Source organism: Mustela nivalis (genome assembly GCF_964662115.1).
Source record: "Mustela nivalis genome assembly, chromosome: 15".
NCBI classification, from domain to species: Eukaryota; Metazoa; Chordata; class Mammalia; order Carnivora; family Mustelidae; genus Mustela; species Mustela nivalis.
Window position 1 is genome coordinate 8,325,314 of NC_139034.1, and position 27,269 is coordinate 8,352,582.

The window sequence follows — 27,269 nt, forward strand, 5'->3', positions numbered from 1 at the left end:
TATTTTCTTAGTCCTGTTCCTGTCCCAGGATCAGTCACTATACTCCTTTCAGGGCCATAAGGTTTAGTAAGTAAATGTTCTGTGAGTACTGAGTTAAGCCTGTTGTATTAGATAGATGTTACACTTGAGTGCTCAACAGAGTGAAACTGTAATTACCTGCTTTTCTTTAAAGTAAAAATGACTGATCTGAGATCAGATTGTGTATCTGGACTGTGTCCCTTTTCTTAGATTAAAACTTGGTGTATTTTTTCCAGCGTAAGTGTTTTTCATTTGGAAAAGCCACATCAATCCAGTAGATCTTCAGTTTCTGTTCAACTAGAACTAGTATTTTGTTGGCACTTGCCACATGCTGCTGCTGTCTCTGCATTCTCCTCCTGGTCCCGTGAAGCGGAGAGTAAACCCATCTCACCACTCAGGGGACACCCTCAGACATCCCGCTACTGGCAGGACCAGGGACTCTGATTCAGCACCCTCGCTGAAGCCTGAGATCCTAACTGCCATTCTCTACTTCGTGCTAGTCATTGTGAGTGAAGCTTAGGAACTGTGCATTTTAAAACATCTTCAGAGGGCTTTTCTTTGTAAATAATGACTGTATGTCATTTTCCAAAGTCAGTTTCTTTTGGAAATGGCATATAAATGTTTACCAGTTGAGAGGATAAAAGATTGTCCCACCTCGGTCATAATTCTTTTCTTCCAGGTCAACAACTGTAACACCAGCAATGTGTCTCACTACTATGCCAGAGCCGCCCTTTGCCAGCCCTGTTCCACGCTGCACCTAAGCGTGCTGGAGAGCGGTGCTTTGGGGGCCGGACCTACAACCACTTCAACTGTAGCTCTTCCCGGGAAGAGGTCTTCCACGTGGTCCTTCACAAACAGGACTCTGGTGAACAACTTGGCATTAAATTCATTCGAAGGACCGATGAGCCAGGAGTTTTTATCCTTGATCTGTTGGAAGGGGGCCTGGCTGCACAGGATGGAAGGCTGAGCAGCAACGACCGAGTGCTCGCCATCAATGGACACGACCTGAAGCTCGGAACCCCTGAGCTTGCCGCCCAGATCATTCAGGTACACGCGGATATTCATTCCACGTGCTCAGCCTTTATGTCGATGTTTTCGTCACATGAGAACCTGAGGGATATTTGATATTTCATGGGGGAAATCAAACACGGCTCCCCAAATCCTTCAAAATGCACAAGAGATGATTTTATCATTACAGATAAAATCCTGTCCGGAAAACTGTATCCCTGTGAACATTTAGCCTTGCTCTTTATAGAGTGAAGGCTCTATTTTTGCACATGGGTTTTTCATTTGCTCCATGGGCTCCACCTAAGCCCACACATAAAAAACACGTTTATGTCCACATTTAACAGGTGAGACAAGCAAAGCTTGAAGGAGCTGTGGTTCCAAAGTTGTGACTTCTCTGCTTTTGTAACTTTCACTCTCTGCTTCAGCTCCATACAAGTGGGGAAAGTCAACTTTTATTGAGAATAACTCATTATCTCTATAGTGCCTTTTTTATAAAGCATTCAGAGCATTTCAGACACATCATAACTTGTGTTCTTACAGTAGCCCTGTGAAGTAAAGATGGTTATTATTAGAGAAAAAAATTTTTCAATAAGAGCATTAAAATAGGTAAAGTAGAGGGGCACCTGGGTGGCTCAGTCATTAAGCATCTGCCTTCAGCTCAGGCATGATCCCAGGGTCCTGGCATCTAGTCTCACATCGGGGCTCTCTGCTCAGCCAGGAATCTGCTTCTCCCTCTCCCACTCCCCCTGCTTGTGTTCTTTCTCTTGCTTTCTGTCAAATAAATAAATAAATAAATAAATCTTTTAAAAAAGAAAACAGCTTTAATTTTTTTTTTTTTTTTAAATAAGATAGAAAAAGTAGAAAATCATCCAGAACAGACCTTCTGGTTCTATAACCTACCAGAGCATTTAATGTTATGTGTATCTCCTACAGAGATAGGGGTGAAACAAAGATGTGTATGGTGTTTTGTTTTGTTCTGTTTTAAGTAAGCACAAGAAAACACTTTGACATAAAGGAAACCAAGCAGTAACATAATCAAGGATCAGGAATTAAGGTAGGTTGATAGTCACTGAGAAATGTATATAGTAAACAGAATTGAGTTACAATGATTTAAGCTACTGTGTAAGAAAACCCAAATTTAAATCCCATTTAAGTTACTCTTTTTCACAAATTTTTGGTTCATTATAACTATGGGAACACACACACCCGTAGCCATCTTGCATTAGGAGGGAGATTCAGGCATTGGTCTCTTGTCCCAGACTAGATGTTTAAAAAAATTGGATACAGATACTTATATATGATACCAAATATAATATATTGCTCAATTTGTTTCTTTGTGAAAAACATCTTAATGTTTTGGCTCCGCGGTTCAGCATCTGCCTTTGGCTCAGATCCTACATCGGGCTCTCTGCCCTGCAAGGAGTCGGCTTCTCCCTCTTCCTTTGCCCCACCACCCTGCTCTCTCGCTTTCACTCTCAAATAAATAAAATCTTTTTTTAAAATTATGGTTTTCACTCCTTTTCCAACTTGAGAACTGAAACTGGAGTGCTTTCTTAACATTACTGACTGCAGTCATGGGGGAGGGTTCTACTTTCCACCACACCTTCTTGAAAGCAGGCTGTCAAATTTTCCCATAGAAATGATAGTAAACTTGGAAAGTTGTAGTCATGACCAAGAATCAGCATCAAGTAGACCAGGCCTGTACATTAAAAGCAAAGATAAAATAGCTTTAAAAAGTGTAATAGATGTGAATCTGTGTTTCAGATCTAGATCTATAAATACAGATAATGGACCTCTAAATTCAACGTGGTTGTCATCACCTCTAAAATTACGCACACAATTTGTAATGTATATAAATACTAATCCTGATTTACAGGACCTTTGTTATCATTCTTTTCAGGACTGTTTAAGCTGATCCCTATTTTCGATTCAAAGCTGTAGTGTGTGGAAACAGAGCTACACGTAGTTTCATTGATTATCACTCTCAAAGTAGCCATCTTGGAATTTATTTCAGAAATCACAAAGAATTGTAATCCAGTTTGGAATCCGTTCATCCTTTAATCTTCTTTGCTCTCTTTCTCTCAGTGCCAAGGCCAGTTTTGCAGGGGAGGGAAGTATAAAAATACAGTTACCCTTCAAGAAATCATGGGGAGATCAGAACCTAGGCTTTGCTTTGGTTATGTCCTTGGTATTTCCAGGGTTAGGGAAGGCTTACCCAAGAGGTCTGTGTGTGGCTCTTTTACCTACAGAAGTTTTAAAGTATTAGCTCCTGAAATGAACTCCCTCGTCTGCCCCACCCCCAACAGGGGCCTGCAGTCCCTACTCAGGTGAGGCTCTGATACAGCCATGATAAGTGCATTGAAAATGACCCTCCCTATAATTTTTTTAAGTGAGAAGCATCATTAATGACTGGTGGTTATATATGTGTGTTTTCTCCAGGCTAGTGGCGAGAGGGTGGATTTAACAATTGCTAGGCTGGAAAAATCCCAGCCTGGTAACCCTGTCCAGGACGCAGGAGCTCAGAGTAGCAGCCAGCACCATGCACAGCGGCTGTACCACAACAGTCCCAGTTCACACAAGGTGAGGCCTCGAGTTTGCATGTTTTCATTCATCTGCCCTCAGGGAATCCTTGTTACAAACTGGTAAGATTTAAATGAGTGCTGTTACTCTGTTGGAAAAGGTGAACACAAGGTGTTTGGGGGTGTGGAATGTGTGTTTGGCTACCTTGAGAGTCCCTGTACAGTCTGTTCCTCAGCCAGTAGGGGTGGTTTCTTAGTAAGAAGGTCCCTCTGCCAGATTGATGAGAAGTGTTTGATCTTCTAGAAAGACTTCTTTATTTGGTCCTGCTTGAAAGTGGGATTTATCTTGGTTTGCTCATTCAGTTGTAACAGGAGGTTATGTAACTGAAAAAAAGACAATGACCAACAAGTCCATACTTAGCAGTTGGGCAGTTTGCCTACAACAACAGAATTCCCTATGTGAATATGAAGCATAAATCATACTTTCTGATACGTACATGCAAAACACATAAAGCATTTCTTTTTATGTTACAGTTCATAGGAATACTACCCTAGATCATTTTAAATTCCCGAATGTTGAGCTTTTTGCTGCATCTTTCATATTTAAGCGCTTTTAAAATATATTCCTAGGTCATTTATCTGTGCCAAAAATTCTGATGCTGTCTCACTTTAGATGCAGAAATCAGTAGAAATCAAAAAACAGTGGCACTTTACTGTGTTCTCAGTATTATTTACTTCATTTGATCTTTCATCAGAACTCAACTTGTGATAGGCCAGAATTTTTAAAACGATGCTATTTACCAACTGTGTGAAAATCACACATAGGAAACTTCCTATAGTTTTTTGTCTGTTTGTTTTTACTTCCTATAGTTTTTAAGTAGACCAGTAAATAAGTTTTTATTTAGCAAAGCAATTTAATTTTACTTAAGGAGAATGACTTGAGAAACGCATGTTTAGCTTAAAGTGGCTTCTTAATGTAAGTACAATTTGAGAGAATAACTCTGTAATGTCACAGGAGCCCAAGGAAGCATCATTTAAAGGCACAAGTATTTTTGGCCCATCAGGTTTATCTGGTATTCTGAGCTGAAGTATAGACTTGTCACTGGTCGTTGGTCAGTTAAAACTTTTAAGAAATTATAAGCACAAACTTATTCTTATTTTTGAACAGAATACAAAATGTGTGAAGGGAACCGATAATTTTGCTTTCACAATGATGACTACGAAAAGCAGTTATTGTTTCAAAAAGGAATTTGAATAGGAGTTGTTCATATCGCTGGTCCTTGCTTTACAAGTTACATATATATACATTTTCCTAAAGAATCATAATTAAGGCAAAAGTTGGTAACTGAATCCATGAATTCTACAGAAAGTTGAAATATGGGTGCTCAAAGACAACACTACAATTTTAAGACTGTTTTAAGAACTACTTAACCATTTCAGCATCCATATAGAGGACTATTTATGTCCTTTTGTTTGTTTGGGGCACATATATTTTTCTTTTTACTAGTTTCTATTCCTTAATTTTAAGTGGTGGTGTTTTCAATAACAATGCTAAATTCTTACTCTAGGTGCTCTGTAAACCTGATTGTTAGAACAGCCACATGAAATGTAATTTTAAGCATTAATTTAACAATTTACCATTAACATACAGCATTTGTGATGTCAAATCCTAATTTAAAAAAATAACGGTCTCCTAGGGAAAACAAATACAAATTCATCAAAACAACCTGTTCAGAGGATAATCATTGTTAAAAATTAAAGCACACATTATTCTATTACTAAGCCTCTGCGTAGCTGCTTGGAAACATTCATACAGTGTTAAGCCCTTAGAAGTTTCCATGAAGTATACCAAGAGTAATCTGTGAAGTTTGGCTAAAATGCATACATCTCAGCCATATCGAGGAATAAAACAACCACCTCTGATTGACTCAAAACCTGACAGACACGAGCGTTGAAGTCAGTATGCTCCCAGCTGAGTTTACCTGGATTGTCTTCATAATAACGTGGGTCTTGCCCAGTTTTGAAGGATGCGAACATAGATGTCATATACTATGATACCACCTGTAGACGTTTACAGGTTTTCTATGAGGTAAAAATTCAAGGAACTCTAGGCTATTTAAGTAGTGCCCTCAAGAAAATTTCAGAGTGTGGGTTTCAGGAGCAGAGAAGAGCAGACAACCCTGCAGGTCCAGGGCTTGACTGACACATCGTACCTGTCCGCTCTGAAGCAGTGTCACTAAAGGAAATGTTACAGTTCTAGCAAAAGAATTCATCTAGTTCTACTGTTGATATTGTTAGTCGTGGTAATAGTTATCTTGTTATCTACAGTATGCTCTTATAGTATATGCGTTAAGGAACCTTTTGAGATATTAGCTTCCATTATTACACTTAATGGGATAGCACCCTTGTAGTGTGGATGCATATAGCATCATGCTGTATGAACATACACAACTACATATGAATACATGTTTATGTATATACACTAAGTGTATATATGTGTATTTTTTTTAACTTGAATCACTTCAAATCCCAGTGTGATCATGCATAGCAATATAATTTGGAGCAAATTACATGACCTTTCTAATAAGGCTATTCCCTTGTTTATAAAATGGGGCCAACCATAGGATTTACACTCAGGACCATTGTAATGAAATTTAATGAAACCATTAAAATGAAATAATACATGTGAAGCCATTTGCTTTACACATAGTAAATCTTCAATAAATGTTAGTTACTATTGCTATTTTAATATTAATATTGCATAGGTATACCTTGTTTTTTATAGCATTCTAATTTTAAAAAGGTGATGTTTTAAATTTTGCTTTTCTTCTAGGAATGTCAATAAATATTGGTAATAAATAGAAACAATAAATATCGGTAAAAATTGCTTTTTCCTGAGAAACAGTTTGTTTGAAATTTTTTCTCTTCCTTAACTTTTTCAAAAATTCAGTTATTTCATATCCTTATAGCTTTCTGTAAAGGTTGTGAAGATCAGTTTGCACCCGTTTCATGACCGAGCATTCTCATAAGTAAGAAACAGAAGATAGATCTATAGCTTTTTTCTGTCAGTTAACAAAATCTGCACTTTACTTTTGTACTATTCTGTCAACATTTCTTTCAAAGAATAGAGGAGAGAGAGAGAAATAAAATTGATTAGCTTGTCTTCAGAATCTTAAAACTCAAATGCATTATTTACTTTTGTAGAATTGGCCCTATTTTGACTTCCATATATCAACAGTCTTGAGTTTTTTCTGTTCCATACATAGTCATATGAAAATACAGCCGTCCAAAGTCTGACATTGTGATCCCCAGTGTTCGGTGTCATTTTGTACCATGAAGAACTGTGTATTATTTCTACAGTAATTGATTTTAACAGTGACTTTATCATTGCCATGGTATTTTTTCCTTCAGTTTCCTTACTTTATTTCAGCTATGTATTATTTATTTTCCAATAAATTTTCTTCTCAATTGTTAGGATCTTACCCAGTGTGTTACATGCCAAGAAAAACACATTAATGTAAAGAAGGAACCACATGAGTCCCTGGGAATGACAGTGGCAGGGGGCAGAGGAAGCAAGAGTGGTGAACTGCCCATCTTTGTAACCAGTGTGCCAGCTCATGGCTGTCTGGCACGTGATGGCCGCATCAAAAGAGGTAAGATAGGAAGGGCTGGGAACAGTGAAACTCTTCCCATCTTCTCCCTGCATGCAACTCATGTTTGAAAAAATAACAAATATTCCCCAAATTTTCTATTAAATATGATTTTTAAAAAATATTTTAGGGCACCTGGGTGGCTCAGTGGGTTAAGCTGCTGCCTTCGGCTCAGGTCATGATCTCAAGGTCCTGGGATCGAGTCCCGCATCGGGCTCTCTGCTCAGCAGGGAGCCTGCTTCCATCTCTCTCTCTCTCTCTACCTGCCTCTCCATCTACTTGTGATCTCTCTCTATCAAATAAATAAATAAAATCTTAAAAAAATTTTTTTTAAATGTCCCTTCCATATATAAGTGTAAAGCCTCTCTGTAAGGTTAGAAAAATGCCTGATGGGAAGGAAAATTGCTGCAGTTTGATGATGTTTCTGTTCTTTTTTAAAAAAGATTTTATTTATTTATTTCAGAGATAGAGATTACAAGTTGGCAGAGAGGCAGGCGAGGGGTTGGGGGGGAAGCAGGCTTCCGGCTGAGCAGAGCCTGATCTTAGGACCTGGGATCATGACCTGAGCTGCAGGCAGAGGCTTTAACCCACTGAGCCATCCAGGTACCCTTTCCGTTATTTTCTAATGTTTATTTGGATCATTGCATTATTTCATGTTGGAAAAAACCCTCTAAAAAATAGAACACTCATCTTTTCCTTCCTAACCTTTTATATAATCCTCGTTGCCCTTTTTTTTTTTTTTTTTTTTTTTTCTTGGCAGGGCAACAAGCACTTTTTTTTCTTCCTTAAGCAAAAGATGCTCAAATCACAAGTTTCATTTCTTTGTGTAGACCCAAGGATCTCTTCTCTTTAAGTATTCCGATACATTCACACTGAGCAAACTCTGTAGGACTATCTTTATCTATAAAACTGTGTAACTCTAAAACAGGATATGTTAAAAATTCATATCTAAGAGCAAAAGATCAAATAATTTTTGAGCAGGAAAGAACTATAGAAATTACTGAAGCCCAAAGAAGAGAAATGAACATGCCCAGGTCCTGCACATTAGCAAAATGAGGTCTAATGACTTGGACTTCCAGTTGAATCACAGTGCCTCAAGCCACATTTTTTCCTATATATGATGAAATTATCTTAAAGTTTTGAGTTGTTTTGGAATATTTTCCATGAATTGGATTTTTCCCTTGATATAGTAAGAATGACAGAGATGTGAAAAAATTACAAATAACAGGATGTATAGGGAAGATAATGACTTGGGAGCTCATCTCATTTTCTTGTTTATTCCTTTGGACAGGTGATATATTGCTGAATATCAATGGCATTGATTTGACCAATTGAAGTCACAGTGAGGCCATGGCAATGCTAAAAGCCAGCGCCGTCCCCTGCTGTTGTCCTGAAGGCATTTGAGGTCCATATTGTCGAGGAGGCAGCCCAGGCTACCGAAGAGCAGCCAGGCACCTTCAGCGAGAAAGAGTAGGACTCCAGCTGGTCCCTGTTGTGGGTCATGTGGCTTGGGCTTCCAAGGTACTGACAGCGTTTCAGCAGTTTCATGGAATAATTGTAGTGACAACATTTCTCAGTATGGAACACAGTAAATTCATTCGTCCAGGGTGTGAGGGGGGAAGGTCCTTGTCACAGATGAAAGTGGCAATGGCATATCAAGTTATAGAAGAAAAGGGTATTTTTTTTCTTAGGTTATTATATTTTAAAAGATAAATTTAAGGGACATCTAGGTGGCTCAGTTGGTTAAGCATCCAACTCTGGATCTCAGCTCAGGTCTTGATCTCTGGGCCATGAGTTTGTAAAAAAGATTTTTTTAAAAATTTTTAAAAAATTAAAACATTCTTAAAAAATAAACCATTTACCTTATTAAAGGTAAATTTAATAGTAAGAACTAAGCTAAAAAGACTTGGTGTATCTGTTTATAAAAATGAATAAAGCCATTCTGTCCATGACTATTAAGAAGGTTCTCAAGTGGACCAGCCATGAGATTTGGATGTTCATGCTCTTGCTTTAGAAAAGCTGTCATTTACCACACGTGTACATGCTTAGACTTCGTGTGCATTTTTCACCAGAAAAAAACAGGTCAAAGTGTGGGGCCTTTTGAGAAGCTTTTCTAAAACCCTTTTCTTAATCTTGTTAACTCTCTCTAAAAAAGCAGGATGTTAAAACTCAGTTTTTATTGGACATGAGAGACTCTTTCAGCCAAATCATTGGTGTCCGAGAGTAGGTCTTCTCACCACCTTCGGGACTGTCACCCACCAGGACATTCTGTAGTTGGTCATTGTCTGGTCATGAAAGTGTTTCAGCTCCTGATGAGTGTTGTATATACTTCAGTATTGAAGTTGGAAGAATGTGTATTACTGTCTTTGTTTCTAGATCACTTTAGAGGAATCCTAAAACTGAACTATGATGAAACATTCTGATTCTGAGCCAAGTAGGAAAATGACTGATTTTTTTAAATAAAAATAAACAATAAGAATGCCAGTTTCTGAGACATCAAGCTTCATTCGGATGTAATTTGTAATAACTAGCATTTGTATAGTGCTATGTGATATATATATATATCACTTTATATATATATATATACTTTTAATATATATATATATGTATTAAAAGTACTTTCACGTAAAGAATAGCAGAAAAAACCAGGATGAATGGAATTCATTTGTCTATCATCTAACTTACTGACTTGTCCTTGTCGTAGTGAAAAAGACCAAAAAGGCCTGAAACAGTAACAGAATTTGTATCTCAGGGCCCTGTAGGCATAGATTGGAATGGTTGCTATGAAACCATGGCCGTTCTACCTAATGGTGAGGGGTCAGCCAGCAGAGGGAACTCATTTATCCTCTGGAGTACTCAGCCTGATACACTGACCTGTCACTTGAAACCCAGCATGTCAGAAAGGCCCGGTCCCACACCAGTGGGGGAGAAGTGGTCTCCTCGGCCGAGCAGGGGCTGAGCGTGCGCACACCACTGCTGGTGGCCAGGCCGTGCTGGCGCTCCTTTAGTTCTTGTTACCTGGTGTTCCGGGCCAGCTCTGAAGTAAGCTCTTTACCGCTTGTGTTCGGAGCATTTTCAGGTGAATCACGAAGAACAATGATATTTCAGATGAACAGTACACGGGATAATGAAATCTATTTGGGGGGTCTGCCTGTATCGAAAGAGTGTCTCTCAGTCTAAGGTCACTATTCTGTGGACTCCTGGGGTTCGTGTGTTGTGTGCAGACCGGTATACACAACCAGGTATTGGGAGGGCCACTGCTCTGTGGGTACCGGCGGCTCTTTCCAGCAGGTCGCACACCACACAGGGTAGCAGCTCTGCTCTTTCTCAAAAGGGAGGGTCTTTCTCTGCAGTTGGCTGGTGGTGTACCAGACAAAACAATTATTTATTTTGTGTTGTGCTGTTTTGTTGTTTGTTTTTTGCAGAAGATTCAGAATAATGAAAATAACCTATATCATCTCTAAAATACCAGGGGACCCTGGGACCCTGCTCTATGCCAGAAGACTTTTTAAAAGTCCTTTCTTGGGCGCCTGGGTGGCTCAGTGGGTTAAGCTGCTGCCTTCGGCTCAGGTCATGATCTCAGGGTCCTGGGATCGAGTCCCGCATCGGGCTCTCTGCTCAGCGGGGAGCCTGCTTCTTCCTCTCTCTCTTTCTGCCTGCCTCTCTGCCTACTTGTGATCTCCCTCTGTCAAATAAATAAATAAAATCTTAAAAAAAAAAAATAAAAGTCCTTTCTTATTGGTGAGCTAAGAAACTGGACCAGATTAAAAGTTCTAACATTTCATATATCGCTTACAGAATTGGCTTTATTAAGAAGTCTTTTTAATAGATTAAAAACAGGAAACCTTACCTTAGATGACTAGGTCCAGTTTCATCTAAAAATGAAAAATACTTCGATCTTACAAGGAGATATTTTTTCTGTATCCCTTAGGTGGGGTTTTCTTCTATTTTTAAGTTTTTATTAATTGAGTTCTGATGTCACATTTGCCAACTGACAGTGGCATTTTAACTGAAGCATTTCAGAGTCCCTGGTTAAAAAAAGTTAAAAAAAAAAAAAAAAAAAAGCTGTATGGAGAAAGAAAGATGATTTTCATTAGTGTTTTCTAGATTGAGTTCTCTATTTTGTCAATCAATCTCCCTTAAAATGAGTGCATTGTAAGTGAAGGAGGAAAAAACAACAAATAACTCCTCACATAGATGAAGAAGAGAGAACATTTTCTATGTTTCTTTTATTTGAGTGCTGAGATTAGCAGGACTAGATCCCTTGTGTACCACCTTTTTGTAGATACAAACTCTGTAGATACAGATGGATATCCAAATTGAGGACATTGTTGACAGTGCAAAGAGAAAATGCAGGCACAGAACCATTTTATACGACTTTCTGTGGTGTGACTTGTAACCAGGTGTGTTTAGCTCTGTGTGTGTGTGTGTGTGTGTGTGTGTTCATTTGGGAAAAGAAGACGGGACAGTGTTGGACAAATTCCAGTCTACTTAGGACTGAGTCTGTGCTGGAAAATGGGCTGTCAGAATAATGTGTTCAGAAGGAAATAAAATAGCCCTTTTTTGTTTCCCAGCAGCGATAAGGGTAAGGATGGAATGAAGCAAAGGTGAACAGGCGATAAAAGCCGCCCCACTAATTTTTTCTTGACCTTTTGTGTTTGTGATAGTGCCCTTCATAGCTGCCATGATATTGTTTTTTGAAGAAGCTACTTGGGAAGTTGGGGCTTTAGTATTGTTGGTGGATATGAAGAGAACCACACCAATCAGCCTTTCTTCATTAAAACCATCATCTTGGGAACTCCTGCTTATTATGATGGAAGATTAAAGTGAGTCTTGGGAGATCAGATAATGTGATTCATGTTTATTGTGATGGACATGATCTTGACCAGAGGTCAGCTCCAAACCCAATCTTTGTCCTCTCTCATAAATCAAGTCTCCCTGGAACGTGGCTGCATTCTTCCGTTTGCAACCCCTCCGTGGCTGCCTGTGAGCCCCAGTGGCAGTGTTCAGTCACTGTGACAGAGGCTGTGTGGCCCACAGAGACTGAAATACTTGTTTACTAACTGGGCATGTACCAGCCAGATCTCGACTGAAGCATCCCTTTGACCATCTCGCCGCTGATAGCTCTGTTTTGTTACTCTAATGACAAGGACCAGACCAGAGTCATCCAGTTCAACACACGGAGATGACAGCTGGCTCTGAGCATCCATTCCACACACACCCCTTGAGTCCAGTCCTGTCATTAGATGACTCTGCTCTATTCTTCCTCTGCAGCACTTATGTCTACCTAACACGATATTTATGCAAACTCCGTGAAAGGGTGGGGGTGGGGGGCCTGTTGCATTTACTGTACATTCCTGGCAGCCGCCGTAACAGTGCCTTGTGTTCAGAGTAAGGTCTCAGTAAATATTTGATGAATGGATGTGAGAGCTGCCAGGCACAATGCTAAGTGCTTGGGATTGTAGTATTGAATCTTAATAGCCCTGTAAGGTAAGTGTTGTCATTGTTATTCCTGTTTGATGCACGAGATAACTAAGTCTTAGAAAGATTAAGAAACTTGCCGACAGTCAAGTAGCTGGAAAAGGTTGACAGAGGTTCACACCCAGGACACTCTCTCCAGAGCTTGGGCTCTTCACCCCTCAAAGTCCTCAGCCAGCCTCATGCAGCCTCTTTCCTTTATCAAAGCTCAGGCCCTGGGAGAGGAAATAGGTGTTAGATTAAGAGATTCTACAAACTGAAAGGGAAATGGATTCGTGTAGGGTCTTAGAGCTTAGTTTTTTGATGGGAGAGCCAAGATATTTATCTTGGCTTATTTTCAAAGTTTTATTTTCAGTTCCCTAAAGATTGTGCCATTCTTCTTTGAAAGTTCTCAGTGAAGTCATTCTGCAGTCAGCCAGGGCTTGCCACAGAATATCCGCCAAGCGGGGGTTTAAGAATAATGCATTGGCAACAGCCATAAAATAACCCAGGCAGGGAGCTTGCTCTTCCTGCATCCAAAGCCTCCTCCTGCAGAAGTTAGGTAGCATCTACAAACTGTATTTAAGATTTCTCTTTTGAATGCGTTTTTACAAGCATTTTTCTTATGTTATTTTGAGTCCTCTCCCACTGAGGGCTTCCTTGATCCAGACTCATTTTGATCTTTCTCAGGTCCAAGACAACCTGACCCAAGTAGTTGATTCCCTGTCCAAGTGCGTGCAGTGGGCAGAGGGCTTTCTGTTGGTCTACTCCATCACAGACTACGACAGCTACCAGTCCATCTGCCCCCTTTACCACCACATCCGGAAGGTCCACCCTGACTCTAGGGCCCCTGTTATCATCATGGGCAACAAGGGAGACCTTCTCCATGCCTGTCAGTTGCAAACGCATGATGGCATTCAACTGGCCAATGAACTCGGCAGCCTGTTCCTTGAAATTTCCACCAGTGAAAACTATGAGGACGCCTGTGATGTGTTTCAGCATCTCTGTAAAGAGGTGAGCAAGCTGCACAGCCTCAGCGGGGAGAGGAGGAGGGCCTCCATCATTCCCCGGCCGCGCTCTCCCAACATGCAAGACCTCAAGAGGCGCTTCAAACAGGCTCTGTCTGTTTGAAATCCCCCTCTGCACGGGGGTAAACCCATCTCACACCAACTTGCCTCCTTTTTACTGTGCATTTGTGCAGCTGAAAAGGACAGGGCACCTCCCTTTTTAATTGCACATTCAAAGTTTATTTTTATACAGACTATTGTTTTTCAAGTATACATGTATTTCTGAAAACCCAGTGATTACCTAGAAGTTGGTAGAGATTTTTTTAAAATAAAATGATTTTTTTTTTACTGTAACCACTAGCCACTTTTCCATTAAAGGCAAAATGGCAACATTGCTCCTTGTTTTCTAAATGCCTTTTTATAGAAATCAGACTTGCACTAGAGCCCAGAATGGCTCCATGCTTGCCCTCAGTCTGAACTCCTCTCAGTGTCTTGTGGTACTAGGGGGGGCTGATGTAGAGGGAATCTGTTGTGGAAGAAAGAATGTGGAGGAGAAAAGATTTGAGCAACTGCAGGATGTCTGTCAACTAGGGCACTTTGCTACCGGCATGAAATTGATACCATGTGATTTTCAAGGAAAGGGGTTCATAGTATGCTGGTGTTAACAAGTTGGAAACATGAATGGCTGTTTTATTTATGGTGCAAATGGAAGTCTACCCTCTCTACCTGCATTAGAAAACAGAAATTCCTCATGTCAGTAAGTACACCCTACCTAGAGTTGCTTAAACATTCTCCTTCCCGGGGTGCCGGGGTGGCTCAGTCCCTTAAGAGTCGGACTCTTGATTTTGGCTCCGGTCATCATTTCAGGGTCATGGGATTGAGCCCCACATTAGAACCTGTATTGGGCTCCGTGCTGGGCATGGAACCTGCTTAAGATTCTCCCTCTCTCTGTGTTCCTTCTCCCCTCCCCCACCCCCAATTTCTCCTTCCTGCTCTTTCTCCCTGACCCTCGAATCCGATCAATTCTCTCTCCTGTTTTTCTCTGAAGCATCACTCTGCCAGAGTCCAGGCCTGTACAGCTCTCTTGCCTAGACTGGCAGGCAAGTGGAGGTGAGACCGGTTTCTTGGCCTCTGGACTGACACCCTTCTAATTCTTTCTTTACACCAGAACAACCTGACGAAAACCAACCCTAATCATTTATTTCCATAGGCTGAAAAACCTCAGCTGTGTTCCCCTTAGCCTCCAGATAAAATATAAATGAGGCATGGCATCAAGATTCTTTACTACCTCAGAGTGCCTGGGTGGCTCTGGTTAAGCGTCTGCCTTCAGCTTAGATCATGATCCCAGGGTCCTGGGATTGAGTCCTGCATTGGGCTCCCTGCTCAGCGGGAAGCCTGCTTCTCCCTCTCCCACTCCCCCTGCTTGTATTCCCTCTCTTGCTGTTAATCTTTCTCTCTCTCTCTCTGTCAAATAAATAAATAAAATCTTAAAAACTAAAAGATTCTTGACCACCTCTCCAGCCTTATCATCCCCTCCAACACACACACTCACACAGGTTTACACACCACCTCACACAGTGGGGCTGAAGGCCCATTCAGCAGAACAGTCTGCTATTCTCCATATATGCCAGGTTCTTGCGGGCCTTCCTGCCTTCGCCGGAACTATTCCCTGTGCCTGCAATATTTTTATCTCCTAAAAGATCACTAACTCATTTTTCAGGACCCAAGTCATATGCTCTGTTCAGCCCCCGGGCTGCCCACTCTGAGGCCTCTTCTACACCTGCAGCATTTCTGGGACACTTTACCCATGTCACAGAGCTAGTTGTCACCCCTGGTGGAAGGACCACTGCTTGTGGCTGTAACTGCACTTCATTCTTTTTTTTTTTTTTTAAGATTTTATTTATTTATTTGACAGAGACATAATGGGAGAGGGAGCACAAGCAAGGGGAGTTGGAGAGGGAAAACCAGGCATCCCATCGAGCAAAGAGCCCAGTGTGGGTCTCGATCCCAGGATCCTGGGATCATGACCTGATCCAAAGGCAGACACTTAATGACTGAGCCACCCAGGTGCCCCTGTAGCTGCATTTCATGACTTTGTACTTAGGCTTCCGGCCTAGTGCTTGCACCGAGTGGTAGGTTTCCAGTAAATATTCAATGAATAATATGATAGCTGAATACGTTATTTTTTGGTGCCAAGGGACAGTAACAGGAGGTTGCATGAAACAACTTGTCACATCTGCAGAACAAGGACGAGATACTCTGAGTAGTTAAAGTACTTGAAGAGCAGTGACAGAGAGGAAATGACACATATCTAGCTTCTGGCCATTGTGGACCATTACCCCCACCTTCCAAGGACTCCTGTGTCCATGTTCATGCTGTTAACACCATTCTTCCCTATGGTTGATGAGTGTGTACTGTGCAAAATGGCATAAAGGATTACAAAAATGAGATAATTCACGTTTAAAGCAATGTCCAAATAATTAAGGAAAAATACGATTTTGAATCTATTATCTTTGAAAGAGTGCCTAATTCTTCTTCCTCAAAACAAAAGCAGTTCTATCATCAGTATCTTCTGTTACCGTACATCTTAACTTCGCAGGAGAGGACAGGAAGCAACAGGCTGACCCAATCATTGCCACACCCCCAGCATGCCCAGACTGCCACCCAGTGCCCAGGGCTCCTTTTCCTCTAAGGAGTGGAGATCAGACATCCCATGGGAAAGAGTTTTGAACATCCCATGGGAAAAGTCATCATGGAAAAGCTAAAAAGAACAATATGAGAGATGTCCCAAGGCAGCCTGTGATGAAGTTCCAAGTGAGAATGGTAAGGACAGGAAGTACCCTTGAGCTCTCCAGCGGGGAGCACAGTGGGGACCAGAAGGGTCAAAAGATGAGTCACAGGGCAGTTCTAAAGGGGGTAGCAGCCTCTTGGGGCTCAGGCAGGCTGGAAGGTCAAGCGGAAAGCACTCCCCATGGTATTTTTTCCTGTCCTCAGCATCACAAATAACTGATCTCCTCCCGGGGCCTCAAAGCTTCCTTTATTTCTGGTCCCCAGAACAGACCCAACATACATACTGGAGCTCTGGTGTCAGAAGGACCCCAGTGCCCGTTCCCCAGGCCTCCTGCTGATGGGGGTGAGGTGCGTGGGATGCATCTGGAAGGAGCCCTGGGATAGTGGCCCTGGAGATGGGGGAGGGGAGCCTGGAGTTATCAGGAGGCAGTTAGGGTGGAAAGCTGTCAGATTTGCTGGTAGGAAAGAGGGTCTGAGGATTTGGGCTTGACTGGATGCTGAGGAAGCCCTTTGAGGAAGCTTAGCTCTGAGCCCACTTCCCCTTCCTGCAGAAGTGGGGTGGGCAGAGCCATCAGAGCCCTGGGTGGGTCACAGCTCATTGGGCAGGAGATTGGAAAGGTGGGCAGGTGGTAAGATTATCCCCAGATCTTTATCACAGTTTCACCTTCCCTCTGCAGTGTCGTCCCCAGTGTCCTCTCCATCCTCACGGCCCCTCCTCCGTCTGTGCCCCCTCCGCCACCTCCTGCCTCTGTTTCTGAGACCACCCTACCCCCCCCACCCCTGTCTCCATCTCCACAGCCGCCGCTCATCCTCCTTCTGGTCGAGGCTTCGTTAGAATTCTGTTCTGAAATTGCCGCACGATTTAATTAGCATGCCTATGTGGTGTGGTCCCGGAGATACAGATGAAACCTAAATGGCTAAATAGTACATTCTGCAACATTCTGTGCCTCCCATGCCCCTCATGAAAAGCAAACTCGAATAATGGGAAAATCAATCTATCATAGCATAAGAAAATAAACTTGTTTTGCTTGTGTCGAGGCAAAGGGCACAACGGAAGTTCTAAAGTTTATTAATATCTCTTTAGAGGACTGGATTAAAATAAATAGCTGTGGAAGGCAGCAGCAAACAATAGAGCAAATGGAATAGACAAGATGACTGTTTAGTCATGAACTTGGGGCTCGAATAGCTTTTTTGTTCTGTGCATGTGTTGTAATTTCTACTTCTCACTATGCAATATTACGGATTTAGATGTACAATGTGATGATATTTTGTATGATTAATAATTTTTTCTTACCATTTGATATGTCTCCAAAAGGTGGGGTATTTTTAAAGACTTTGTTAAAATGAGTCTTAAGCTATCTTGACACTCAATAAGAAAGGCATGATAGGGGGTGCCTGGGTCGCTCAGGGGGTTAAAGGCTCTGCTTTCAGCTAGGGTCATGATCTCGGGGTATTGGGATGGAGACCCCCGTCAGGCTCTCTGCTCAGTGGGGAGCCTGCTTCCTCCTCTCTCTGCCTGACTCTCTGCCTACTTGTGATCTCTCTCTCTGTCAAATAAATAAATAAATAAATAAATAAATAAATAAAATCTTAAAAAAAAAAGAAAGAAGTGAGCTAGGGGTTCGCCTCAACCCCTTGGTGACACTGATGTCTGCATGTACCAGTACCTGCGCTTTGTCCGAGGGACTCTCTTGGAGCACTGGGAATCACAGCAAACTTCCAAAACTCTGCCTTCTCTGGAAAGAAGCAGAGCACCATAAAGAAGAAAACTCCAGGACTGGATGGGGCCTGTTTCCCCAGTGACTTGGCTCTGAAGCCCCCCTGCTCTGGAGAAGGGCGGAGGGATCAGCGCCATCCCAGCTCTGCTAATCGTTGGCTGTGTCGCTTTGGACAAGGTACTTAACCTCTCTGAGCTGCGGCATTGTCATCTGTCAGTTTAAGGTAATCCTAACACCCCTCACCCCACCCCCCAACCCGGGGACAGTGTCCTGAAAACCCTTAACAGAACACTTGACAGCATTCCGGAAGGGAGCTGTTCTTCCCTCCCGTGCGAACCTTTCTTGCTAGCTCCTGCCTCTGAGTGTTCTCTCCACGGCGGGGCCAACGACTGAACAGAATGGTGTATCTCTTTCAACCCAGAACATAACCTCTTATGGAACACAGTGAGGTTTTAAGCAGACGTGCAAAGTGGTTTCTCTCTGACTGTTATCAAACATGAATCTGGGGTTTGGGAATCTCTGGCAGTGGCTTTCCTCCATTGACCCCAGCATTTGACGAGGGCCCAGAAGACCTGTCCGTGACCTTGTCCTTGAAAGGCTGGAGTCATGCCCCCCAAATCCATGTCTTTCTGTGAGAGATGTCTCGTTCACCCCTGCTCCTCCTGAACATCACTGACCTTACTCACTTTTTCAAGCCGAACAATATGAATACGAGACCAGGGTGTTAACCAGCCAAGGGGACGCCTGAGGCTGAGCCCATCCACAGCCCGCCACAGGCTCGGGAGCATCACAAACACGCAAAACCTAAGGACTCTGAGCAAATATTTATTAAATCCAGTACACTGAAGGCACAGGCCTTGACTGCAGCTCTCTGGAAAAGTAATCATGATTTCCCCAGCTGGTAAGTCAGCTTGTTTATCTTCCGCATATTTTTTAACGAAGATCTGTTATGATTTCCCTTTACAGTGGTTAAGGCTCAGCACGCCAATTAGTTTGGATTTACTCCACTTGACATCATCTCCTAAATTGGGTTTTTGCCTCTTTGTGCCCTGATAACTCATCCAAACACCCATTTTATGGCTTCTGTTGGTAATACCTGAAGCCCGGATGCTTATTACTGAAATCGTTCCTTCGCTTCCCCATTTCTGTGCAAGGGAAAAGCTGGCACAAATCTCCTTTGGTGTGTGAGATGGATGCCCTATTTTGCCTTGCCAGTGGCCAGATACTCTCCTCTGACCAAGACCTTGCCCACAGGCTACAATGCCAGGGCCAGCCGACAGCGTCTGCTTTCCAGAACAAATTCCACCTCTGGGCGATGATGGTACTCTCTTCCCAGGACACAGCCCGCAGTTGATGCAGTTGCCTCCTTGGTGGGCTCTCATTTCCCCTATGTCTCCCCCAGGCCAGGTTTTCTTTCGGGGCCACGAGGCTAAGTGGAACCTGGGCAGCTGTACCAGCAGCACTGACAGAGGTAGCCAGTGAGGGGCCCAGCACCAGACCCTGAGTCGGACATCACCTCTATGACCCAGGGCTAGCAACCTAGCCTTCTTGGCTCCATTTCCTCACTAGCAGAATGAGGTTAATAAAGGAAAGCCTACCTTGAAAAATTAGAAATAATCGTTAGATCTGGGTTTCTCCAGGCCGTGCCAGCTAAGTCTTATGTTAAGCCCCCCCAAACAGCAACCCTTAGCATTTCCAAGGAATGGTCTATGTGGGTCTTCCCTCTCCATCAGGGACCCTCATGTGCTCATGATCAGCACCCCAGATATGGCCTGGTGTTGGCCAACTCCTGCCCTCTATCATGGCCTACTTCAGTGGAATGGGAACATGAGGCCCATGATCCTTGCCCCAGAGCCTTGGGGATGCACAAAACTGAAGCCACAGAAGAAATCCAAAGATCCAATGGTGATGAGCACACAGGTGCCCCTTCCTGTGGCTGCTGAAGTTGCTGGCCCCATGGAACCTGTCGAGACCATCCTCTGAATTGTAAGGGGCACTTCCTTCTCCCATTGGTTATTTCATTGTACCATCTTCTACTGAGGCTATGTTCAGGGGGGCAGGAAGATGTCAGGTGATAGATCTCAGTAGTTCTAGGACACACTCCTCCTCTCCCGACCCTGACCCATTTATTCACTTATCCAACAGCTACATCTCCAGTCCCAACTACTTAGCAGGCATTGGGGTCTGCCCCAGGGATACAATGGTGAACAAAATCAGGGCAACCCTTGGCCTTATGGAGCTCACAGGCTGCTGGGGGACAGTGGACAGTCAGCGTGGTAAATGCTCTGATAGGAAATATAGGGTGCTCTGTCTTAGATACTGGGCACCGCGAGGTCAAGGAAGGTTTCTCAGAGGAAGCCTATTCAAAACTTGAATAGCAGCTCTCTCACCTCTGGGAGGCTCTCTTCAAGAGACCCCCACCAACAGACTCTTTGCAGGGCACTTCATGGGTCCTGCAGGCAAGTCGAACAGCCCTCTGTCCTGGGGAAGAACTAGGTGAGCTCGACCCAGACACCCAAATGCGTGTGCAAAGAGCCCAGCACAGTGCCTGGCCCAGAGCAAGTCAGTGAAAGAGAAAAGGGAACTTGTTTTTTCTTACTTACAGGCTTTTAGCCAATGATATGGGGCTTGTCTGATAGTGGGTAGTCATTTGAAACAGTCCTAAGATGGGCTGAGGGGAAGTGGGGGTGCAAAGGTAGAGAGAATTAACATGACAGGGGACCTAAAGACACACTTCCCCATGGCCACCGGGGTTCCCCTAAAGGATTTCTTCCCATGGTAATTTTGTGCAGTTTCTTTTTGCTGATAGAACAGCAGTAACTTGCATTTTTAGTAGCAAGAAGTTTTTCTTTCCTTTCCTCTTATTCCTTGGGTTTGTCTCTTTATGGTTTCCTGTGTTCTGACATCCTCTCCTTTCTTCACTTGAAAGTAAAGCAAATTAAACCGGATGAAAATCCTCTGTAAAGAGACATCTTGATCCACCAGCAGCTTGGCAGCCAAGGGAAATTTGCATCTCTTCAATTCCTTGTAATTATTCATTTCCTTTCTCTTTCCCCTCTTGAACAGAATGGCAGCACAGCACGCCTGGTTTTTCCCTAGATAAGAACTTGAAAGGGTGAAACTGAGGGCAATGACTCAGCTCTCTTTTCCAGACTCCTCAGTGTCCCTGAATTTTTGCCCTAGAGTTCCTGAGGAGGAGGGCCACTCCAGCCCCAAGCAAAGTCTAGCAACGGATGCATTAAGTAATATTCCTCTGAAAATGTATTGTCATGCCATTAAGGGTTTTCTGTTTAATATTTATTATCCACTTATAGTGCATTTGGTGTTAAGTGAAGCCATAAAAAGTTCAAAATCAATTCTAACAACAATAACTGTTCCTATTTGCGGTTTATGGTTTAAGGTTTGGTTTCTCCTGTATTTACAGGTTGTGCAGTTAAGTGGCAGGCTCAAACAGCCCAGCCAGGGTTTGGACCTGCTTCGAGAGAAGGCAGCTCTGACCTGCCCTTGAATGGAAGTCACAGAATTCCCCCACCCAATCCCCCAAACTAGAGCCCTCCTTGCTGTTGCCATGGTGATGTGAAGATCCACCTCCTTTTTTTAATGCCAATCACCATCTCCAGTTCAGACCTGTCCGAAGTGATAGACTTGTAGACATAGTAGCTTCCTGGGCTTTGCTCTATGATGTTACTACGTCACATCAAACTCAACCCTTCTGAGGCTAAATGAGAACCTTACACACTAAAACCTGTGCCTCCTACCAGCTTCCCAAGCTACAGGGCTGGGAGTTCTGTCACCTCTCCCCGATTGCTCAAGGAAAGAAGGAGCTGGAGCAATGGTCATTTCTCTGGGCATTAACCACCCTCCAGTGAATCCACCCCAAACACTGTAGTATGTAATGAAAAGAACCTGCAAAGGTTAAACTCTACACAACTCCTGTCTCACTGAGGTCCATTTGTTCATGACCTGAGAAGAGGAAAGGCAGGGAAGAAGGATGCCATGTGTGATGGGGGATTATTCCTTGGTAGAAGGAACGTGCCTTCTTTTTTTCATCTTTAAATCATTATTGACTAAATAGACATAGTCTGGATAAAGCCTAAAGAACTCTTTTATGACCTAACTTGTTAGCAAGAAAGGAGAATATTTAAGATATGATTTTAATATTTGATAAGATGCCCATCAGAATAGTTGAAACGCAGACTACCCGGGAAATTGAAAGCATGTAAAGGTGTCTCATGGACCCAGACATTTCTCTCATGGTTTCTGCTTTTCAAGGCATGCTTCTAAATGGGAAACCTAGCTCAGAATGAAAATAGTTCATTTGGGGGCTTCCCGTGATCTTTGTTCTTTCAGGAACATTCCTATGTAATAAAATGTTATTTGTATAACAAAGTTTGAAAAGAGGGGAATCACGCTTATATTCTGCAGACACACACAGAAGGCCATATTGTAGGATTCCAGGCAGAGGAAAATCCAAGTCGAGGTGAAGTGGAGGAGACAGAGAGCAGAGCAGCGGTTGCAGGGACTGGGCGAGGGACAGAGCAGTGAGCGATGAGGAGCGCGGGTGTCTCTGTGACGGAAACGTCGTAGAACGACATGGTTGTGCAACACCCTGAATGGACCTAATGAAACCTCCATATCCCACTGCAAAGGATGCGAGTAAAATTTTATGTAAATTCAAATTCTACTTTAATAAATTAAATCTAAGAAGTAATTATAGAGGTGAACACAGAACACAAATATGATAAAAAAGGAAATGACGGGGGAGGAGGAGATATGCTCTGGGGGTCCAACCAGCACGAGCTGCTGCTCAGGGGCCAAGCCTGCTTGCTCCACGGAGGCAGGGGGCGGCAGCTCAGGGGCCGAGACTGCTTGCTCCACGGAGGCAGGGGGCGGCAGCTCGGCTGCTTGCTCCACGTAGGCAGGGGGCGGCAGCTCGGCTGCTTGCTCCACGTAGGCAGGGGGCGGCAGCTCGGGGGCCGAGCCTGCTTGCTCCACGGAGGCAGGGGGCGGCAGCTCGGCTGCTTGCTCCACGTAGGCAGGGGGCAGCAGCTCGGGGACCAAGACTGCTTGCTCCACGGAGGCAGGGGGCGGCAGCTCGGGGGCCGAGACTGCTTGCTCCACGGAGGCAGGGGGCGGCAGCTCGGGGGCCGAGCCTGCTTGCTCCACGGAGGCAGGGGGCGGCAGCTCGGGGGCCGAGCCTGCTTGATCCACGGAGGCAGGGGGCGGCAGCTCTGGGGCCGAGCCTGCTTGCTCCACGGAGGCAGGGGGCGGCAGCTCTGGGGCCGAGCCTGCTTGCTCCACGGAGGCAGGGGGCGGCATCTCCGGGGCCGAGACTGCTTGCTCCACGGAGGCAGGTGGCGGCAGCTCGGGGGCAGGACCCTGCTGGTCATCCAGGAAAGTCAAAAGGCCTGGTGGCTCTTCCGTGGCAGAGAAGTGAACGAGGGCCCTGACGACCATCTGCCCTGGTCCCAGAGGTGCAGCGGGTGCCAGAGGGGCTGCTGGAACAACTTCCTGATCTGGCTCTGGGGCCGGTGCTGTAGCTCCAAGAAGAGAAAGCATCATCAGCTTGATTGACTTCCCTTTTGCCTTTCCCTTTCCCCACCACTCAGCGTGGCCTGCGTTCAAGACCCAGCCCCTGGAAGGTGTCCCCGACGGAAGCCCATGGGGACAGGGATCTGAGACGACTCACTCTCTTCGGCCCAATTACAATCTACGGAGGCTTCCTCAGGGTGGCCACCCTGCCTCCTCCTCAGGCCCACACCAGTTACCCCCAGTCCTCCTCACCCCCAGCCTCTGGCTCCGTGGCCTTTCTGGGAGGGCATTGACTTTCTGTCAGCAGAAGCTGGGCATGGCGCTGCAGGTCCGAGCCCGGCACATAGACCTGCAGGTAGGCGAGCAGCGTATGCAAGCTGGGAAACTCTGGAGGCTCCACAAAATCTTCTGGATACTTTTCCACCCAGGTGTTTAGGATGGCATAGATGGCCCTGGGGACAGACATGGAGACAGAAAAGTCAGAGGACAAGGTATGCATCCAAACCAAAATCCCAGGGAACCCCTGTGGGAACCTGGGCCCCTGGGCTGTCAGCTCCTGCCTGAGACCAGTCGGACTCCTTGTCCAATTGCGACCTGGCAGTCCTGCCCGAGACAGGCCTGCTCCCAGACGGCGGGCTGGCCAAAAGCCTCTAGGAGTGGGAGTCCGTGATCAATGGGGTGATCATTTCTGGACTTCTTAGGGGAGCTGGACACACTCCTCAGTCTGTCTCCTTGGCCACAAGCCACTTCAATTCACTGCATGTGCCCAGGGAGGGGTGGTGTCTGGCCTCTTAATTACCCTCACTGCACTCGCCTCTGCTCCGTGAAGATCCAACCGAGGAGGGAACAAAGGGACTCTGTCTCTAGCCAGGCCTTCCCCGGACCCTCCCCATACCTCCACCGTTACCTCCTCTGCCCAGTCACTAGGTGCCATGAGAGTGGGTCTGTTTCCACTGACACTCACCTCCCACAGGGTGTGGGATGGCTGCTGCTCCCTGGGCTCTACTGGGTCACCACTCTCCCTGAGCCCCCTCTGAGCACCCAGCATGCAGGTGCCAACATACTGCTCTACGATGGTTCCTAAATCCTGCGTTCTGGGTCCCAGAATTGGGGCAGAGAGAGGGTTGGGAGGTGGCAGGGATGGAGCATGACCCTCTCAGAGGTTGAAGCTGTCCTCCATGCCCCTCTGCTCTCCCACAGTGCTCACATACCTACCCCAGCTCCCCAGGGCACCTTCCTAGTTTCCAGTAGAAGCTCTCAGACATTTACCCTAAAGCAGGAATCACAGAGGTGTGCATGAAGGTCCATCAGCCCCTTGAACTCACAGGACCCTCACTGCCCTGCTGGAGAGGGAAGGCCCTCCTGGAGCAGCCAAAGCTTACTCACATGTCGCGCTGCTCCTGGGATCTCTTGACCTCTTCATACGTGGAGTAATAGCACCCGAATCTACAGGAGGCCAGGGGGCATCACATGAGATGTTTGCGGATGTTGGCTCTCACCCTCTGACCCTCGACTAGCCTGCAGCCCTGGGGTGCTGTCTGTTCTGTGCCGGGATCCCATTCAGCTCCGAGATAATCGCCTCCACCTACCGGGGCTTCCTGAATGCTTGCTGAATGAAAGGGCCCCAACCAGCCCATCACCAACATCTGAGGGGGCCTGGCCCTGCTCACCCCCAGGGATGATTGTTCTGGATTCATCCAGACACAGACCCCAGAAAGAATCTCAGATCTCCCTTTCAATGGCAAAGGAGCCCTGCTCAAGATCACAGTGAGAGTAGGGATTAGGCAGAGGCTTCATCATGAGGGGCACGGGAGTGTTCAAAGAGCATGCCCACAGGCCCTCCAGCAGACTTTTCCACCGGCGCAGGCTGCCAGGTGTCCTTTCTGACACCTGCCACTGAGTCCCTATAATACCTCTGCCCCAGTTAGGAGTAAGGGAAAGTTTGGGGAAGCTTGGGGACCTGCCAAAGTCTCACAACCAGGCATTGGCCTATTCCCACGGGACAGTTAGGGGCAGGGGAGGGTGCTCACCTTGCACATAGTTGGTCCATCACCTCCCCGGTGCTGGCAAAGGTGTCGTATGTGTCCAGAAAGGTGTGGACACAGTGTAGATCTTGTCTGAGGATGGCAGGCACCAGGTGATCAATTGCGTCCTCCAGCTTGTTGGCCCGCTCTGCCATCAGCAGTGAGGTCCTCGTCCTCTTCCTGGTTGAACCATTTTTCCCCTGAGGTGAATCAGAGGAGACATGAGTCAGTGCTGTGGCCACCAGGAGGGTTGGGGCTTGGAGGGCAGAATGAGCCCCCAGATCTCAGGGACTTCTGCAAGAGGTGGGACAAAAGAGCCCAGAGTCTGAAAAACAATCACTGACTCAGTGTCTCATTGGGTTCAGCCTAAGGCTCTTGGTTTTGCTTCAGGTCATGGTCTCCGTGTCCTGAGGCTTTGTTCCTCATAGAGCTGGCTGTGTCCATAGGGCAGTGTCTGCTTGAGGATTCTGTCTCTCCCTCTGCTTCTCCCCACTCTCCCCCTGTCTCTCTCTCAAATCCATCAATCAACCAATCAGTTAAGAAGCCTTTAAGGCAAAGAGAAAATGTTCTTGGTATCCATATAAAGAATTGATCGAAATGATGTCTCAACTTCCTAGTATCTCAGGACCCTTTGTGAGTAGAGTATCGATAGCATGTCCCTGCGTGAGTGGCATGGATCCTGTGATTTCTGATGACATAGCCCATTCTTTTTATTTTTTCAAAAGACATTTTATTTATTCATTTGACACAGAGAGAGGTCACAAATAGGCAGAGAGGCAGCCAGACAGAGAGGGGGAAACAGGCTCCCCACTCAGCAGAGACCCATGATGTGGGCCTCAATCCTAGGACCCTGAGACCATGACCTGAGCTGCAGGCAGAGGCTGAACCCCCTGAGCCACCCAGGCACCCAACATATCTTGAGATGAGAACACAGAGATGTTTTAGGCAAGAGGGCTTAGGATTGGAGGGCATGGAGGCTGTAGGATGCAGCACTATGCATTGGCCACAGAAGGGATTACATCCAGTCCTGCCCCAGTAAAGGGCTCCATGGCTGTGATCAATGACTGGCCTTACGGACTGCCGTGCAGTGCAGTGCAGTGAGGCCCCTGTTCCTGTCCTTGGGGGGGCCCCAACCATGTGTTCCATCAATACCAAAGCGCAGAGCAAGAGACAGAGTACCATGGGCCCCATGTCTCTTTGGATCAGAGTTTCCCAACTCATTCTTGCAAATGATGATTTGCAATACTTGAAGAACTTGAGGAAGGACTGTGGGCCAGTGGGGGCACCTGGGAGCACGAGTTAGGAAAATGCCTAGGCCAGGGCAAAAGGAGTCTAGATCAACAGGATGAGACCTGGTCTAAAGTCTCTTTAATGATACTCCTCTAAGTATGTGGACAATGGCTCTGCTTCTATCCAAGGCATGGGCAGGACCATGAGGGCCAGTTTGGGGAAGAGATGGGATGCAGATTCATGGGAGTTCAGGACTCTAGGAGGCCAGGCTGGCTTCTAGTAAGTGGGGCCCTTGGTGTTGCATCAGTGCCCCAGG

At 45.1% G+C, this 27,269-nt stretch overlaps 4 protein-coding genes across 6 annotated transcripts in view; 1 reads left to right on the forward strand and 3 right to left on the reverse strand.

Moving 5' to 3' along the window:
- The window catches only part of LOC309848886 (uncharacterized protein), a gene marked incomplete at both ends in the record, with an annotated part of 41,294 nt that extends 27,511 nt beyond the window's left edge, over positions 1 to 13,783 (forward strand). The window contains 3 exons of the mRNA XM_082700929.1: positions 7,021 to 7,198; positions 11,863 to 11,924; positions 13,343 to 13,783. Of these exons, the coding sequence (XP_082557055.1) occupies positions 7,021 to 7,198; positions 11,863 to 11,924; positions 13,343 to 13,783 (681 nt within the window). The remainder of the gene's footprint in view (positions 1 to 7,020; positions 7,199 to 11,862; positions 11,925 to 13,342) is intronic.
- The window catches only part of MTMR6 (myotubularin related protein 6), an 821,484-nt gene that overhangs the window by 475,523 nt on the left and 318,692 nt on the right, over positions 1 to 27,269 (reverse strand). The window lies entirely within an intron of this gene.
- LOC309848517 (ral guanine nucleotide dissociation stimulator-like) overlaps positions 1 to 27,269 on the reverse strand; it is a 729,203-nt gene that overhangs the window by 373,666 nt on the left and 328,268 nt on the right. The gene's annotated exons all lie outside the window — the stretch shown is intronic.
- The window catches only part of LOC309848887 (uncharacterized protein), a gene marked incomplete at its 3' end in the record, with an annotated part of 34,923 nt that continues 24,400 nt past the window's right edge, over positions 16,747 to 27,269 (reverse strand). Inside the window, exons 2-3 of the mRNA XM_082700930.1 lie at positions 23,150 to 23,624; positions 16,747 to 16,838 (exon numbers count right to left, since the gene is read on the reverse strand). Of these exons, the coding sequence (XP_082557056.1) occupies positions 16,747 to 16,838; positions 23,150 to 23,624 (567 nt within the window). The remainder of the gene's footprint in view (positions 16,839 to 23,149; positions 23,625 to 27,269) is intronic.